This window comes from Mesocricetus auratus, unplaced genomic scaffold (genome assembly GCF_017639785.1).
Source record: "Mesocricetus auratus isolate SY011 unplaced genomic scaffold, BCM_Maur_2.0 Super-Scaffold_100014, whole genome shotgun sequence".
NCBI lineage: Eukaryota > Metazoa > Chordata > Mammalia > Rodentia > Cricetidae > Mesocricetus > Mesocricetus auratus.
The window spans coordinates 9,870,399-9,887,283 of record NW_024429197.1 but is presented as its reverse complement, the minus strand read 5'-3'; the positions used below and the strand labels follow the sequence as shown (position 1 = coordinate 9,887,283).

The following is a 16,885-nucleotide window of genomic DNA, read 5'->3' as shown; positions in this document are numbered from 1 at the left end:
CCAGGCAGGCACATGGTGTGCCGGCCCCTCCAGAGCCACTACCTGCCCTTCTGCTCAGGCCCTGGGGGAAGCTGTTGGAAGGAGTCAAAGGCTCCCTTGTTCCTGGTTTCCTGCTGTTCGTGACTAGTCCCTCCCCTCCAAGCTATCATGGTTCACACCCCTCCAGCAATGACAGCAATTCTTTAACCCTTGCCTCCCTGCTGCAGACCCAACAATGGAAGGTGTTCATTCTTGTGAATTCTCTGGAGCTCTCTAGAACCCAGGGCCTCCCACATTCTAGGGAAACACCTTATTACTGAAGTATCTCTAGTCCCATGTAGCCCAGGCTAGCCTTAGATTCTCCCATCTTCCTGCCTCAGTCTCCCAAGTGCTGGAGTTACAGCTGTATGTCACCAGTCCTGGCTTCCCCCATTTATTAGTTTCTCAGGTACACCCCACACCTTTAGAAAGAGTCCCTTTAAAAAAAAACTCGCCCAAGTTTAAATGTGCCTGTCTCCCGAGGAGCCCTCGGTGGACACTGCCACAGTATCCCAGCCTCGGTCTCTCACACGCATTCCTGTCTCTGGGCATCTTCATCACACCCATAAACAGATTTCCTGAGGGTCAGCTCTGAGCCAGGGAGCAATCCGTCTGTGAGCCAGTCCCCAGGCCCAGACTGCCAAACCAAACAAGCCCTCCAGGAGCTGTCAGCTGAGAGACATGACCCACCCGGAGGAAAGGCAGCAAGGACACTGGCAGCATGAACCTCAAAACTGCACGGTTTAGCCTCACATTACTGAGATTTATTCTTCCCGCGTGTATACAATTGGGGACTGAGTCGATATACAACCATGTTACAGAAGCCTCTAAGTTCTGGGCGGTGTGCGAGTACATGTGCCTCCTTCCCTCATCAGGATATGTGAAGAAATGGATTTCCTTTGTGCATTAACTTTGCTTGGAAGTCTGATGTCTCCACCACCTCATCCTAAGAAAGAGGTGTCCCCCTAGGAGGCAGCAGCTGATTGTCTGCAAGCAAGTATTGTCCTCACTCACATGGGGAGGACAAAGACAGTGGGTGATGGGGAAATGGGCGTTTCCTACACCAGGCCTCAAATAGGCCTCCTGGAGCTATCGGACTTAGTGATGATGGGGACTCCAGCTACACCAACTTGTGGTGATGGGGACTCCAGCTGCATTGTGACTTGTGACAGGGACTCCAGCTACACTGTGACTTGTTTAAGAATGAGGACTCTGTCTTTAAGAAGAAATCCTTCTCATGGTTGCTGCACTCTCAGCTACCTGACAGCATCTGGGTCCCTGTATAAACCAAGTCAGATGCAGGGTATGCAAAGCAATTCAGAGTATAGCAAGTTCCCAGGCCCCAGGCCCCAGCCACTGTAAAGGCTCTGAGAGGAGGGTGCAGTCAATCCTGGAAGTCTTCCTGAGGGCGGTATCCAGAGAAGGCGTGGAATGCAGAAGTCCAGACCCAGAAAGTGGAGACTCTGAGGAGCTGGAAGAAAATGCCAAGAGCCTTAACTACCTTTTCCAGAAGCTGCCCCACCCCACCCACAACCTTCCGCATCTTTCTCCTTGAGAAGGACTACCATGGGGAGGCAGGGCAAGAGGGTTTGCTATGGAAAGGGGATCGGAGGAGCAAAGGTTCCCTTGGGTCTTTGTCCTTGGCTGGGATCTCCACCAGTCTGAGCAGCTGGAATGGAATGTTCCTGGAATGAAGAGCCTGCCCCCTCTCCCCAGGGCTGTCCCACAGATTCCCAATATGGTGGTGCTCTAGGGCCTCGGTTCTCAACCCTCCTAACGCTGCACCCTTTAATACAGCTCCTCATGCTGTGGTGACCCCGACCACAGAATTATTTTCTTTGCTGCTTTATGAGTGTAATTTTACCACTACTATGAACCGTATCTGCGTTCTCCAATAGTCTTAGGCAATTCCTATGGGAGTCTCAACCCATAGGCTGAGAACCCCTGCTCTAGAGCCACCAAGGGGTGCATTGCTCCTCCAGTGGAATGTTATCTTTGGCGTTCGTTCTCTCCTGTTCTGGGCAGAGTGGTTCCACTATTCACAGAGCCCCACTATGAGGCACTCAGTAGGACTTCTTACACCCAGAAGCTAGCTGCTCTTTAGTGTTCCTCAAAATAATTGATTCAAGAGCTGGGGAGACGGCTCAGAAGTTAAAAGCATGTGGTGCTCTGGTGTAGGACACGAACTCGGTTCCCAGCACCCACACCAAACAGCTTACAAATGCCTGGCACTTCAGTTCCTGGGGGTCCCACACTGGTGTCCTCCAAGGGCGCCTGCACACACATGTACACATCAGTTAAAATAAAAACAGATAAAAAAAATTTAAAGCCTGGTGGTGACACACATCTTTAATCCCAGTACTGGGATCTCTCTGACTTTGAGGCCAGGTTGGTCTATATAGAGCAAGTTCCAGGACAGCCACGGCTACACAGAGAAATCCTGTCCCCCCAAAAAAACAAAAGATTTAAAAAGAGAAAGTCATTGCCCAAGCTGACACAATTCAATTCACCCAAAGACCAAATCTCGGGTTTGTTTTGTTCTACTTTAGGCCTTCTGCCTGCCATAGTACATGCCATCCTCCTCTCCTGCTGCCCAGGCTTTTGTTCCTTGGCTCCAAACATCCCTGCCTAGGTCTTCAGGGAGGGGAGACAGCCGGAGGAAAGCCTCAGCCCTGCATACAGCCCTGAACATGTTTGGCCCACCCTTGCCACAAGCCCGGTATGTTGAGTCAGCTTGACTCACCCCCAGAACCCAGACAACCTGGCAAAGGGTGTGTCCAGTCCTGAGGGACAGGGTGCCAGACACACTTTGCCACCCCTCCAGTATCTCACGCCTCCCTCCCCAGGACTGGACCCATTAAAAATGAGAACTCAGAAGCCCCCCAAAATGGTACTGTCACTAGCCCATTGAAATCATAGGCTCTCCACCTCTGAGAAGCTATCTGCCACCTCGGCCCTCAGACCCCGCGATGGCCATGGGGTTAAGAACACTGCTTTGCAGCGTTTGAGACAATGTGAATAATGGGTGTAGAGTGTCTGGCATGGCACCCAGTGTGAAGGAAGTGGTTCATTTATTCCAGAACTAAGGGTTCTCTCCTCTCGTCACTTCTGGCCAGGGTGTAGTCAAAAGAATAATGGGGGAAGAAATAGGCTGGGACTTTTCCAGCTTTCCTAAATACTTCCCTCCCCGCCTAGAGTCTCTCCAGGACAGCTGAGTGGTTCTCAAGGAATCAAGCTGTCAGCACAAGGCACTGCCCACCGCAGGGCTGGAACACCTTAGTCTGGACCTGTCATTTCAGCCTCCTGTCTAGGAAACACCTCGGTAGTTAGGTGGAGGCAGGTCCCAGTGCTGTCATGGGCGGAACAAGTCTGTGCCCACAGAACTGACTCGGGTGGTGACGCTCAACAGTGGAGGCCTTTTCCCAAGAAACCTTCCCTACGAGATTCTCTGGAAGCCAGGGTCCTCTGTGTGCCTCTTGTAGAGTTGTGCTCCCAGGAGTGATAGATGCAGATCAGAACTCCAGCCTCCTCACGCTGGAAGCCATCACTGGAATCACTCCTTCAGTAATGCGCCCCAGGGACAGCCACCTCCGCTTGTTCTGCAGACCCTTACCACCCAAAGCCAGAAAGTCCCAGGACCACAGGGGAAGGGGATGGCTGAGGACTGGGCCACAGCGAACAGAACACGCTCCAGGCCACGCCCCCAACTCTTACTCAGCAGCTCCACACTGCCCTCTGGTGGCACTGCTAAGCTAGCTTCTGGACCAGTCAAGACGGAAAGGGGATTGTTTCTCTCCTGTTTACTGAGCACCCAGATTTACTGGTTGACATAATGTCCTCATTGCATAGATCCCCAGGGTCCCTGAACTCACCCAGGCTGCAGGCTAGGGGTCATCAAGAAAGTATTCAGCCAGAGCTACATCAGGAAGTCATGTTGGAAGAGCGCTTTTGGCTCAGGTGTACAGTAATGTTAGCCAGTCTAAAACATAATTTCCGACAGGCGGTGGTGGCACACGCCTTTAAGCTCAGCACTCAGGAGCAGATCTCTGGGAGTTCGAGGCCAACCTGGTCTGCAGATGGAGTTCCAGGACGGGCTCCAAAGCTACAGAGAAACCTTGTCTCGAAAAACAAAACAAAACAAAAAACCCACATAATTCCCAGGGGCTGGGGATGTAGCTCAGTCGGTAGAGTGCCCGTCCAGCATGGACCAGGCCCTGGTCCAGCACTACATAAACACAACGTAGGGGGGTGTTTACCTGAAACCCATGATTTGGGAGAGGGAGGCAAGAGATCAGAATCTCACAGCTTCTGCCAGGCCTGACCACCTGAGCGCAACCTCTGGGACCCACGTGATGGGAGAGAGAATGGATTCCTGCTGAGTTTCCACCTGACCTCAACACAGCATTCTGGCACGTGCACACTGCTCACCCACCCATGAATAAGTAATGAATGCTTAAAAAAAAAGTTCAAAGTCATCCCCTGCTATTTATGGAGGTTAAGGCAAACCTGCCTCAAAAAACAAAATGAGAAAATAATCTGGGCCCCAATTAGGTCTCCTGGGAGGTGACCTCCAGGGAAAGCTACCCGGAAGAGGTCTGGAAAGCAAGCCCTTCAAGGTAGAGACCCTCCGGTGCGTGTTTCCTCCTGAAACCCAAGGAGTAAATCGAAATCGGTGTCTGCTGGGTGAGGAGAGAATGGGGCCAGACCTGGGAACCCTACACAGGGTCCTAGGAGGGCCAGGCAGGGTGAGGAGGTGACGTTAGCACAGCACACTAACATAACCTAAGGTTCAAGTCAGTGAGCTGTGTGCCTTGGCCCCGACTTTCTTGGGGGGGGGGGGCTGGCATCTGGAAGGGGAGGGGCCACAGCTGCCAGCACCTCTACCTGCCCACCCGCCATTCTCCAACAAGTGTCATCTCTATGTATCCCCCCACCCCCACCTCTAAATCAGGTCAAAGCTGATTACAAGAGTCCGCCCTAACTGCAATGGTAGGAAGCTCTCTATGCCTTTAGCTTCTCCAGATCCAGTGCCATCCCTGCAAACCCGAAACCAGGCGGCCCTGGTGGCAGCCCAGAGCTGCAGCCTGAACACCAACTATGTCACCTCCAGGGAGTCCTGTGTTCTCAGCACTGTAGATAACCTGAGAGGCCTCAATAAGTCCTCCCTATCCGGGGAGGCCAAGACATGCCAGAGTCCTCACGGCCCTGGCCCCACGGCTCCCTTAGAAGCTCTGAGCTGGTCAACTAAGAAGGCTTCAGGAAGGTCTTCTGAGAACCCAGTCAGTAAGTCTGATATGTGTGGAGGGAAAGGCCTGGAGGGGGTGGGGTCAGCTGAGGACCCCTGCCTATGACAATAAACCTGACTACTGGCAGGACAATGGTATTGCTGTGACTCTGACATCTTCCTCTTCCTCAGGCCTGACAGAGAAGATGTGACTCAGAGAGGGGCAGTACTGTTCAGGGTCACTGTAGACAGGGCCCAGAGGTCAGCTCTCCTTAGCTGGGATACAGTGAAAAGAGCACACACAGGCTCTCTCTGGCATGTGACCTTGAGAAGTCCCTTTTCCAGTCTATAAAGTGAGGACTTTAAATCAGCTCCTGGCTGGACGAGCCAGCACCCGTCTCTAGGTATGATTTAAATGAGCAAAATATCCTACCATGACTTATAGTGGGGAAAAAGAATCCTTCACCCCATTTTTAGCCTCCCCACAGCCTCCTGAAAAGCGGATATACCCACTTTACCACTGGCAGTGGCTGCAGCCAGGTCACTGAGTGGGGACGGAGGAATGGGGCCTGAAGGACATCTGGTCAGGAAGAAGCAGGTGGCACGTCCAGTCTGGCCCTTGAAGGCCCCATTTCTGGAAGCTGATGCCAGGCCTGCCCTCTTGGGGCTGCTAAAGAGTGTCACCTGCCTCCATCCCTGGCAGAGCCATCTTAGAGATACTGGGGGAGGGGGGCTGCTAGGTGAGCAGGTGATAAACATTCCATTCTGGTCATCTACGTAAGGCTACAAACACAGGTAGCAAAATTATTAGAAGCAGGAGAAAAACTGTGTCCTAGAAGCAGAGAGGCCTAAATACTATGGGACCAAATCTTCAACCTCTATGGGATTCTGTCTCCTCTAATGGGAAACGGGCTCAGAGGAGGAGAATCCGGGCATACAGCCCCTTGGCAACCCTCCTTCCATCCTGGGACCTTATTCTTCCCTCCCCAAGAGATGGAGCTGGGCAGGACTTGACTTACAGTCCCAAGGGACCCAGGAGAGACCACACAACCACAGGTGAGGGTGGCAGATGTTGCAATATGGCAGCAGGCTCCGGCTGGCTAAAGTTTGCCACCAAACCCCTTCCTGAAGCCCGACCCTCCACTAGTTCTGCTCTATAAGGGAGGTTGGCACTGCCATCTAACCCAGCATGAGGGAAGAAACCACGAAAAAAACCGTTCGGTTCTATCAGAGCCCCACAGACGCCAAACGCCCCAGAGATGGGAGGTCCCGGGCGCTGCACCCCTCGACACAGACACACTGTACTCCAGAAAGCACCAGTCCGCACCACCTCACCTCAGTCTCACTTTCAGGGTCCCTTGGCCCCCGACTGTCTCCTCCGAGTAGACGATGCCGTCCATCTAGCCAGCACCCGGACCCGTCGGTCGGTCCGACCGTCCTTCTGCCCGTCTCCGGAGCCCAGGGGTCCGGGGTTCTGAGGTCAGCGCTGGGGGGAGGCGGGGCCGCGGGGCGGGCTGCGGCGGAAGGGCGAGTCGGGCTCCGGGCAGTGGCCGCGCCGCAGCCGCCCGGCGCCCCAGGGCACGCAGCTTCCCAGGCCGAGGGCGGATGCCAGCAGCGCGGGGGGACGACCCCGGCGACCGCGGCGCGCACCCTTCTTGAGACGCGACCCGTGCGCCGCCAGGTAGAGCTCGGCCTGGGCCACTCCGCCGCTCAGGCGGCTCAGGCTCTCGGCGCGGTGCGCCAGGCGCAGCTCGGCAGCCAAGAAGACTCGGTGCAGCTGCAGCACCCGGCTCTCCAGCTCCGACACCAGGCGCCGGCGGCCCTCCACTTCCAGCAGCCGCCGCCGCGCTTCTGCCAGCTCCAGCGCGCGGCCCCCGGCCCCTGCCGCCGCGCCCGCTCCCCCGCCCGCGCCCCCCGCCGAGCCCGCGCCCCCGGGACCCCCACTAGCACCCTGGCGCCAGCGCTGCAGCTCCTGCCCCTCCGCCCGTGTCTCCGCCGCTTCGGGCAACGACGGTGACTGAGCGGGTGTCGGGGTCGAGGTCGGCGATGGGGGCGGGGGCTGGAGGGACGGCAGGGGCTCCCGGGGTGGCGGCGGGGGGGACCCCGGTTCTGCCGTCCCTTCCTGGGCCCCTGGGCCACAGGCGCTGATGCGGCAGCCCGGCATCCCCCGCCCCGCGGCGGCCCCGAGCTGTCGGTGCGCTGGGAGGAGAGACGCTGGGCACGAGACGAGGGAGAGGTGGCTGCAGAGCCCACACCCAGGCCGCACGCACCGCCCAGCAACTTATAACACGTGGGGCGGAGCGATGGGCAACACAGCCAATCGAGACTTGCTCGTCCTCAATCGGCCCTGCCCTCCACCAAGAAGCGGGTCCCCAAGAGCCTCAGGTTCCCGGTCCTTCTTCCAGGTTGGCCCTATTTGGACATCACACCAAGTTTTGGGTGGGTAAGTGGCGGTCACTTTCCTCGCCTGGACTCTCACAGCAGTAAACTTCCAAGTGATGCTTAAAAGTCATACATTTCAGTCTCCACCCAGAGGAGGGTTTGGACTGAGCGTCACCCCCGCACCCCTTCCTCGTCAGCATGACAGTGAGAGCCTGGCCTAGAACTCAGTGCTCAGGGTCTCCTGGGCCACAAGGCTCGCTAGGACTCCCTCTCCCATCATTTTGGGGTTGTGAGAGTGATTAAGGCAGAGGGACAACTGTCGTCCACAGAAGGTTGGAGATGACTGGATTGTTTGAACACCAGGAAGGCACTTAACTTGCAAAGCAAACACTACAGCCGCAGCTGCTGGGCCCTCCAACTTTCGTGGGGGCCCTTAAAGAACCCCAAGGTGTCCAAAATTATGTTCTAGCTCCAGCCCTGCCTGTGTGTGCACCTGCCAGCACACAAAACACCTCCCCCATTCCTTTTACGCGGAGGGGGAAACTCAGAAGAAGCCGCGATGCTCAAGGTCACTTTGTGGGATAGTGGTCAGAATCGAATAAGCTCAGCCATTCATCAGAGCCCTTTGAGATACTTGGAGTCCTCCCCTCCCCCAGGCGCTCGACTCTATATCTAGGATTTTAATCTTCCTGACTCTACCCAGTTTCTTTCCACCACAGCAGAAGTAGCCCTGCTGTTCTCACCTTGACCCAGACTCCAATGTATCTATTTGAATGTGCCATCGAAGATGGAAGGGGACCGTGGTGGGAGGGGGCACGATCCGGAGGACGGAAAAGCAGTTTTAAATCCCATTAGGAAGAACTGCAGCGGCCCCTGGGTTTCAGAGGACCTGCCAAAGGTGTGGCCGGCGCCATGAATCTCAAAGAATCTGGAGAGGAATCTGGGTAGAGGAGGAGGAAAGCCTCGGTCCCTCCTTTCCGCTGACCTTCTCTAAGTGCTTACAGGCGCCTTTTGATTGAGTTACTCAGGAACTGTGGGCATGACAACAAGTCTCCAGAGGCAGCTCACCGAGCCAGGGAGGAATCGGAGATAGATTCAGAGAAGAGAGCCGACTCAAAGGTAGAAAGGGGGTGTTTAGTGGACTGGAGTAGCCCTCAGAGGCGATGACTCCGATGAGGAGGGGCCAGGGGCCGGTCAGCTCAGTGAGTTCAGTAACAGGACCCAGGGCTGCCCGTTAATCGATGCCTCGGTATAGAGACTGGGGAGGGGGCGCAACACGGCAAAGTGGGGGAAGGGAAACCCAGGCCATGGGAACTCAGAGAATCAGAGGGTTCAGTGAGAGTGAGGGAGGCTCAGCAAGAACGAATGCCCTCCCTCCCCCATGGTGGCATCCTAAACATGGATGACTCTGCTTTTGAGAATAGCTTTGGGCCTCTCAGTGCAAAAGCACCTCACTCAGAGAAGCTTGACTGGTGTTTTCTGCATCAGGTAAATATCTGCTGCCAACTCCCCAGATGAATGGAGGAACGGATGTCTACTGCCCCCCAAGTCCCAATATCCCTCCCACCCATTCCTTTATGGTGACACAAGCCGGTAATTCCAGCATTTCCAAGGTGGAGGCAGGAGGATCAAGAGATGAAGGCCAACCTGAGCTACATGAAACCCTAGCTAAAGAGAGAAAGGCCAGGAATGGCAGCCCGTGCTCTTCCTTCTAGCTCTTGACAAGCAGAGGCAGAAGGATCTCTATGAGTTCCAGGCCAGCCTGATCTACGTGGTAAACTCCAGGGCAATCAGAACAAAACAGAAACTCTATCTCAAACAAACAATAAAGATGGAAAGAGAGTGAGGAGGGTATAATGATGGTGAGGCTATCTAAAAAACAAATAGTAATAAGGAATCATTATTTATCTAAAATTACATATAATACATATAAGTCTATGTGTATACACATACATACATCGTTTAAATAAAAATTTCCTACCTGGTCTGACAATGCTACCCCCAAGAGTCATAGACTATCTAACGAAACTCCCAATACTAAGCTGGAGAAGCCCCTTTTGGAGTTGTTGCTCAGGGTAGTCCAAATGACTCCTAAAACATTGTAGGCCATGGCCATTGCCCTTGGTTGCTTCCAGGGGTTGAAGGAAAGTCACTATTACCAAAGGCACTATGCACCATAGACACAGGACCCAAAGTGTCCAAACTAACCCTGACTGGAAATCCTCATCTCTGAGGACTAACTTTCATAGCACCAGAAGGTCCCATGCAAGCTCCTGGGAGGGAAGCAACCAATAGTCCTACCCAGCTGTGATGCCTATGAACTGTTAGCACTAAGGCTGCAGTCATGGCACACATATCTTGGCGGTAACCAATAGCTTTCTGGAAACCTAGCCAATTACCTCAAGGTAATGAGGTCCTAGATCTTGGGGAGGAGAATCTGCAACTGCCATTTTACTAAAAAACAAAAAAGCACAATTTCTGACTGCATATTCTAAATAGTTATCCTTATTCCCACAGATAAGTGTAGCTCCCACGCCTCATCAAAGGAACTTTGACAGAGACTATTATAGATGGGAACAAGGATGTCGTTGGTAGACAACATGATAGGAGGAATCTCACAGGGTCTCAAGCCCAGGCAACTATGGAGTGCTGAGAGAAATAGACTTCCCCAGAGAAAACCTCCCCAATTAGTTATCCAACACCAAGTGGTCAGCCTGAAATCATATAAATACAAGCACCATATACAAACTGAGCAGGTAGTATGTATATGTTTAGGAATATATGTATATGTGCATTATAGTTATAATATAATATGTTATATTATAAATGTATTATATAATACATAGTATGAGATATATAATATATATAAACAATTCAAGAAAAAGAGGCCATGAATTTGAGAGAGAGCAAAGGGGAGTCATGGGAGGTGTCAAAGGGAGGAAAGGGAAGGAGAGAAATGATGTAATTATATTTTAATTTCAAAATATAACTTTTTATTCATTTTATTTAAATAAAAACAATCTTATTTTACATACCAATCCCAGTTCCCTCTTCCTCCCATCCTCCCATACCCCCACAAACACCCCATACCACCCCCTCAAAATATAATATTAAAAAAATTCATTTTGAGTGTGAGACTGTCAAGAACCTGCCTTGGGGACCGCTGAGGTGACTCCACAGCTAAAGGCCCCATGTCCAAGCCGGACTGTGTGAGTTCCAGCCCTGGGAGCTTCATGAAGGAAGGAGAGAACTGAGTTGTCCTCTGGCCTCCACATGTGTGCAGTGACACACAGATACAAGCACACAAAATAAACAAAGTATAATAAAAACGTAACTTCTTTTTTTAAGGAAAAGAGCGGATGGGTGTTTGGGGAGCAAATCTGAACCCCACCATTGGTCAGATCCAGCAGATCTGGGTTCCTTCCAGAGATCTTGGGCATTGGTCTTTCTAAGAAGGAGCATATCTACTAGGGGCTGGAAGCGTGACTCAGCACTCAGGCTGGGTTCAATCCCCAGTACCACATAAAAATGAAAACAACAAGCCAGCTATGATGTCTCATGCCTGCTGTCCAGCCCGTGAGAGGTGGTCAAGAGGATGCAGAATGCAAGGTCGTCTTCAGTTACATAGCAAGTGCCAGGCCAGCCTGGGCTATAGGATACTGTCTCAAAATCCAAATAACCAGCTAACTCACTGGATGGATGGATGGAAGGATGGGTGGATGGATGAATGGTATATAGAAGATAGATAGATAGATAGATAGATAGATAGATAGATAGATAGATAGCAGATATTCACTGAATGAATCAGTGTTCTCTGTCTCTAGGAATCATCCTTTAGACTTGGAGGTCAGCATACTTTTCTTTCTAAAAGGAAGCCAAAGTCCCTCAAAGTCACCTAATTTTTAGCTGAGCACGGAGGCTCACAGATATAATCCTAGGGTGCAAGAGGCTTAGGCACTAAGAATGCCATGGGTCAGAGGCCAGTCTGGGCAACATACTGAGTTCTAGACCATTCTAGTCTATAGTATGAGACCTGTCCCAAAAAAGGTGAGGACCAGGGCCAGCCAGATGACTCATTAGCTAAAAGCACTTGCAGCACAAGACTGACAATATGAGTTGGATCCCCAGAACCCACAGAGGAATAAGAGAACTCCCTGTGTGACTCTTTCTCTCTCTCTCTTTCTTCTCTCTCTCTCTCTCTCTCTCTCTCTCTCTCTCACACACACACACACACACACACACAGATATGAAACTTGGGGCATTGTGCACATTAGGTAAGAGTTCTGCCACAGAGATATTCCACCATCCTAATAAACATTTGCTTGAATTGGGGAATGATGGAAGCAGGCACCACCAGAACAGAGACATCCCCTCTGCACTCATTCATTCATTCATTCATTTTCATGTTTTCTCTCCCTCACTCCTCAGTTCGATGACCTCTTCCTCTGGTGGGTTGACTGATAGGCTAGGAGGTACAGCCACACTGGGATGAGTCCTGCCCTGGTGGTTGCAGGGGACAGGACACACAGACAGGTGACTGGATGACAGTTCAGTACCATTTGTACCTGCATGGGAGAAACACAGGCTCCAGGAACACATTGCTCAATGAGGCCAGCTGGGAAGATGAGGTGCGGGAGGTGGTATTTCAACTGAGAACTGCAGGATGAGTCAACGTGAATAATGCAGAGATGCGGTGGGGGCAGATTCGGGGTAGGAATACCATGTGTAGACCAGTAGAGGGAGGGATGGCAACTCTCTATTTTCTTGCCATCTTGTTTAACTCTGCATGCTCGGGAGTGCACAGGGACCACAGCTGTTAGTACCTTCCTAGCCCAACAAGCTGGGTGCTTTGAGTGAGGGCTTGAGGATGCGGCTCAGTTGGGAGAGCGTTTGCCTAGCTAGCATGCCTGAGGTCCTGGGTTAGATCCCAGCCCCAAACACATTAACCAGGTATGCTGACACAGTCTGTAGTGCCAGAATTCAGGAGGTAATTCAAACCAGATCTACACTCTTTTTTTTTTTCCTTTGTCCTTTGAGATAAGAATAATGTCTCGCCAGGCATTGGTGGCGCACGCCTTTAATCCCAGCACTTAGGAGGCAGAGGCAGGTGGATCTCTGTGAGTTCGAGGCCAGCCTGGTCTACAAAGTGAGTTCCAGGACAGCCTCCAAAGCCACAGAGAAACCCTGTCTCGAAAAACCAAAAAAAAAAAAAAAAAAAGAATAATGTCTCACTGAAGGGTCACCATGCAACTCTGGTGACCTGGAACTTACTATAAAGACCATCAGGCTAGCTTTGAACTCACAAAGATCTGTCTGCCTCTGCCTCCCTAGTCCTGGGACTAAAGGCATGTGCCACCATACCCAACCTGAAAAAGTGACTTTTAATTTTTCAAAGCTCTAAGAAGTAAATTTTTATTTACTTACTTATTTACTTTGTGTGTGTGTGTGTGTGTGTGTGTGTGTGTGTGTGTGTGTGTGTGTCCCCTATGGGGAGGGGACTGTGAGAGATAGAGCAGGGAGTAGCCTGTGGTCCCAGTCAGGTACCTCAATCAGCTGAGCATGGGATAAGACAAGGGATGAAGGCCTGAGGCGTCCACTTCTACTCCAGCCTAGAAGATTCCAGTCCCAGCACAAAGCTCCAACCCCACCCCCCACCCCTTATGCATCTTCCTGGCAAGCTGGCCTGACACCCTGGAGGATGTGATGGCAGTTTAATAATTTAGCAGATGCAGATAAAGATAGCAGTTCTGAAAATAAGGCAGTCAGGTCCCAGCCTCCAGCCCCCCCTTGCCGGTATATGTCCCCAAGGTCTCTGGTTGCCCCCACACCTGTCAGCACCCCCACCTGCCAATAGACACTTCATCCTCCTTCTCACCCTCTTCCTTCCTCTCTCTCACCTGCTCTTTCTTTCCATCTCATATAGAGAGCTTTGGAATCCATTAAGGCTTAAAGGAATCCTGCCTTGGGTTTCATTCACATTTGCTTAAGCACTGCCTTCTCACGGGCCTCTGTTCCTGCATTGGTAATATGAGGCCTTTGGTTCCTAAGGGAGCAGGAGATGGTATTTGGACAGGAGACTGGATGTCTTCCCCAGCAAGCCACAAGTACACTGCCAATGTCATGTAGCCCACAGCCTGCAGTCTGCCTGCTGCTGCATCCGGAGAGCTCAGGCTTTCTTTGTTTCTAATCTCTTCTGTGATGAAAATTCTGCCCTACTTATTTTTCCTGGAATAAAAGGGTGTGACTTCACAATAGGCAGCAGGTGTCACATGCTTTTGATATCTTGTCACATTTCTGACAAGTAGACATGGTGTTCCTTCCCTCTACAGGCACTCAAGTCCCCCCGTAGGATCTCAGGTTTTCGCTTTTTTCTTTCTTTGTTTCTTTTCCTGGGGAGGGCATTGTTTTTTTTTTTTAATTACCTTTTTGTTTTGCATCCAACTTAGACTCACTGCATGCTAGGCTGAGCTACATCTGCAGGCAGAGTTCCAGGTTTCACATCACTAAAACAGCCTGGTATTGAAAGATAAACAGGACAAAGGGGTGATAAAATGCCTCCTATCATGTATTAATTCAACAGCCCAATTAAACACCTCCTGTATGAACAGCCACTGTGTGATTATAGGAGATCCCTGTTTGACAAATCTCATCTCAGAAGAGAAAAAAAATCCCAGGAAATGTGCCTTAAAGGATAATGAAATATCTGATACTTCCTGAATGTTTCTTCTGTGCCAGGAATGGCTCCCAGAGATGCTGTTGCCGGTGGCATTCTATAGGTAAATCCACAGAAGGACAGAGAGAGTGGTGAGTGTCACACCCCAGGAGTGTTGGAACCAACCCTCGGTGCTTCCCAGGGAAATCAGGAAGAAACTAGTGACTTGATAGAAAGGGAGTAGGTTAGGGCTTCCTCTACAAAGGTGACATTAGCTGAGACCTGAAGGATGATGATGGGCAAACTGGGGAGAGAAACTTCCTGGAGAAAAAGTAATAATACAAAGTGCGACGACCGTGCCGGGCGTTGGTGGCGCACGCCTTTATTCCCAGCACTCGGGAGGCAGAGGCAGGCAGATCTCTGTGAGTTCGAGGCCAGCCTGGTCTACAAAGTGAGTTCCAGGACAGCCTCCAAAGCCACAGAGAAACCCTGTCTCGGAAAACCAAAAAAAAAAAAGAAAGTGCGACGACCTTGGGGCAGGAAAGTCAGTGTGCTCATTCATCTGGTGAGCCTGCAGGAAGATGGGAGGACACACACACACACACACACACACACACACACACTGGGAGGACCCCCCCCTCCAAGCTCTGAAATGGAGCCTGAACTTCAGGTGACTTTGGGCAGGCAGAGCCATTAGGCTGGGGATTGACCGGATCTGATTCATTTCTAATAGATGAAGCTTTTGCTAGGTAGAGCGAAGAGACTGGACTGGAGGGGGCAAGGGAGGGCTGCGAGGGGGGAGGGAGATTACTGCAGTAATCCTCGGGAGAGAGGACAGCACCAGACCTAATGGCAAGGATGGAAGCGGATGGGTTAGGGTTCAGTTTGGAAAGAGAGGACTTGAGAACGGATTAGTGGGGCGGGGGCGGAGGAGGGGGGAAGGGGGGAGGGGGAGGGGGAGCGGGGGCTTGACCTCTGGTTTTGCCTGAAAAACAGCAGCTAGATTATGGTGTTCTCTTCAGAGAGGAGAACGGGGAGAAGCAGGTTTGGTGGAGAAATCAGGGTCAAGGATTTACGTTACAGCTGGCTGATGGGTTCCACAGGTAAAAGTGCCTGCTTGCTATGCAAGCCCTATGGCTCAAGTTCAACCCCGAGAACCCATGTGAAGGCGGAAGGAAAGCGCCACTCCGTGATTGACCTCTGACCTCCACGTGGACATGCGCCCTGAATGACCCTATCCCTGGCAGGTAGGGAGTAGTCTGTGTCAAAGACTAAGTTGTGGAATACTGGGGTGGGGTAGCAGGAAGCAGCACGGAGCTGTGTAGGAGGGGCTGGGATGAGGCGGCTCTCACTGTAATCTCTGCACTGGTTACAACCAGACACGGGTTAGTGTAGCTGGTTATGTTTTACTCTTTTTGCTCTTTAGCGGCCTGCCACCCAGATCCCAAACAAATACACATGGAGAGAACTTACTTACTTGTGAATGCCTGGCCTTAGCTTGGCTTATTTCTTGCCAGCTTTTCTTAACTTAAATTATCCCCTCTACCTTTTTTTTTTTTTTTTTTTTTTTTTTGGTTTTTCGAGACAGGGTTTCTCTGTGGCTTTGGAGGCTGTCCTGGAACTCACTCTGTAGACCAGGCTGGCCTCGAACTCACAGAGATCCGCCTGCCTCTGCCTCCCAAGTGCTGGGATTAAAGGTGTGCGCCACCAACGCCCGGCCCCCTCTACCTTTTGACCTCTGGACTTTTACCTTTTTCTGTTTCTGTATATCTTCCTTTACTTACTCCGTGGCTGGCTGTGTTGTTGGGTGGTTGGCCCCCTCTTTTCTCTATCCCTGATCTTTTCTTCCCAGAGTCTCCTATTTATTCTCTCTGCCTGGCAGCCCCGCCTAGCCTTTCTCCTGCCTTGCTGTGGCCGTTCAGCTCTTTATTAGACCAATCAGGTGTTTCAGACAGGCAAAGTAACAGCTTCACAGAGTTAAGCAAATGCAATACAAAAGAATGCAACACATCTTTGCATCATTAAGCAAATGTTCCACAGCATAAACAATTGTAATACATCTTAAAATGATATTCCACACCAGGTGGTGGTGGCACACACCTTTAATCACAGCACTCTGAAGGCAAAGGCAGGTGGATCTCTATGAGTTCAAGGCCAACCTGGTCTACAGAATGAGTTCCAGGACAGTCAGAGCTGTCTTGGGAAAAAAAAAAAGAAGAAAGAAAAGAAAAGGAGAGAAGAAGGGAAAGAGAGAGAGAGAGAGAGAGAGAGAGAGAGAGAAGGAAATGCATCTGCAGCTAGACTCTGCACAAAGATAGAGGAACCTGTGGGAAGCCCCAGCTGGAAATCCATGAGGAGTAGGTGACAGGTAGGTGTACAGATTGGGTGGGGCCGGCCAGATGGCTCAGTGGATAAGGGCTGTCATCTCCAACCAAGCCTGACTCCCTGAGTTCAATCTCCAGAGCCTACCTAGTGGAAGAGAAGTGACTCCTGAAGGTGTCCCCTGACATTATGTGTGCCATTGCACTGCATGTGTGTGACACAATCAAATAAATATGATTTACAATAAAAAAAAGATTTGTGGAGCTGGGCGGTGGTGGCGCACACCT

At 51.4% G+C, this 16,885-nt stretch overlaps 1 protein-coding gene across 1 annotated transcript; it reads right to left on the bottom strand.

The window, feature by feature from the left end:
• Positions 1 to 760: 760 nt before the first annotated feature.
• Positions 761 to 7,579, bottom strand: Trnp1 (TMF1 regulated nuclear protein 1). The gene is made up of 2 exons (XM_040756409.1): positions 6,578 to 7,579; positions 761 to 1,489 (listed from the first exon to the last, which is right to left on the bottom strand). Exon 1 carries the CDS (start codon positions 7,404 to 7,406, stop codon positions 6,723 to 6,725), a length of 684 nt encoding a protein of 227 aa, XP_040612343.1. The 5' UTR covers positions 7,407 to 7,579; the 3' UTR covers positions 761 to 1,489; positions 6,578 to 6,722.
• Positions 7,580 to 16,885: the final 9,306 nt, after the last annotated feature.

What these genes read in the sequence shown, in the direction of transcription:
- Trnp1 (XM_040756409.1), bottom strand. Translation starts at nt 7,406, where the DNA reads ATGCCGGGCTGCCGCATCAGCGCCTGTGGCCCAGGGGCCCAGGAAGGG.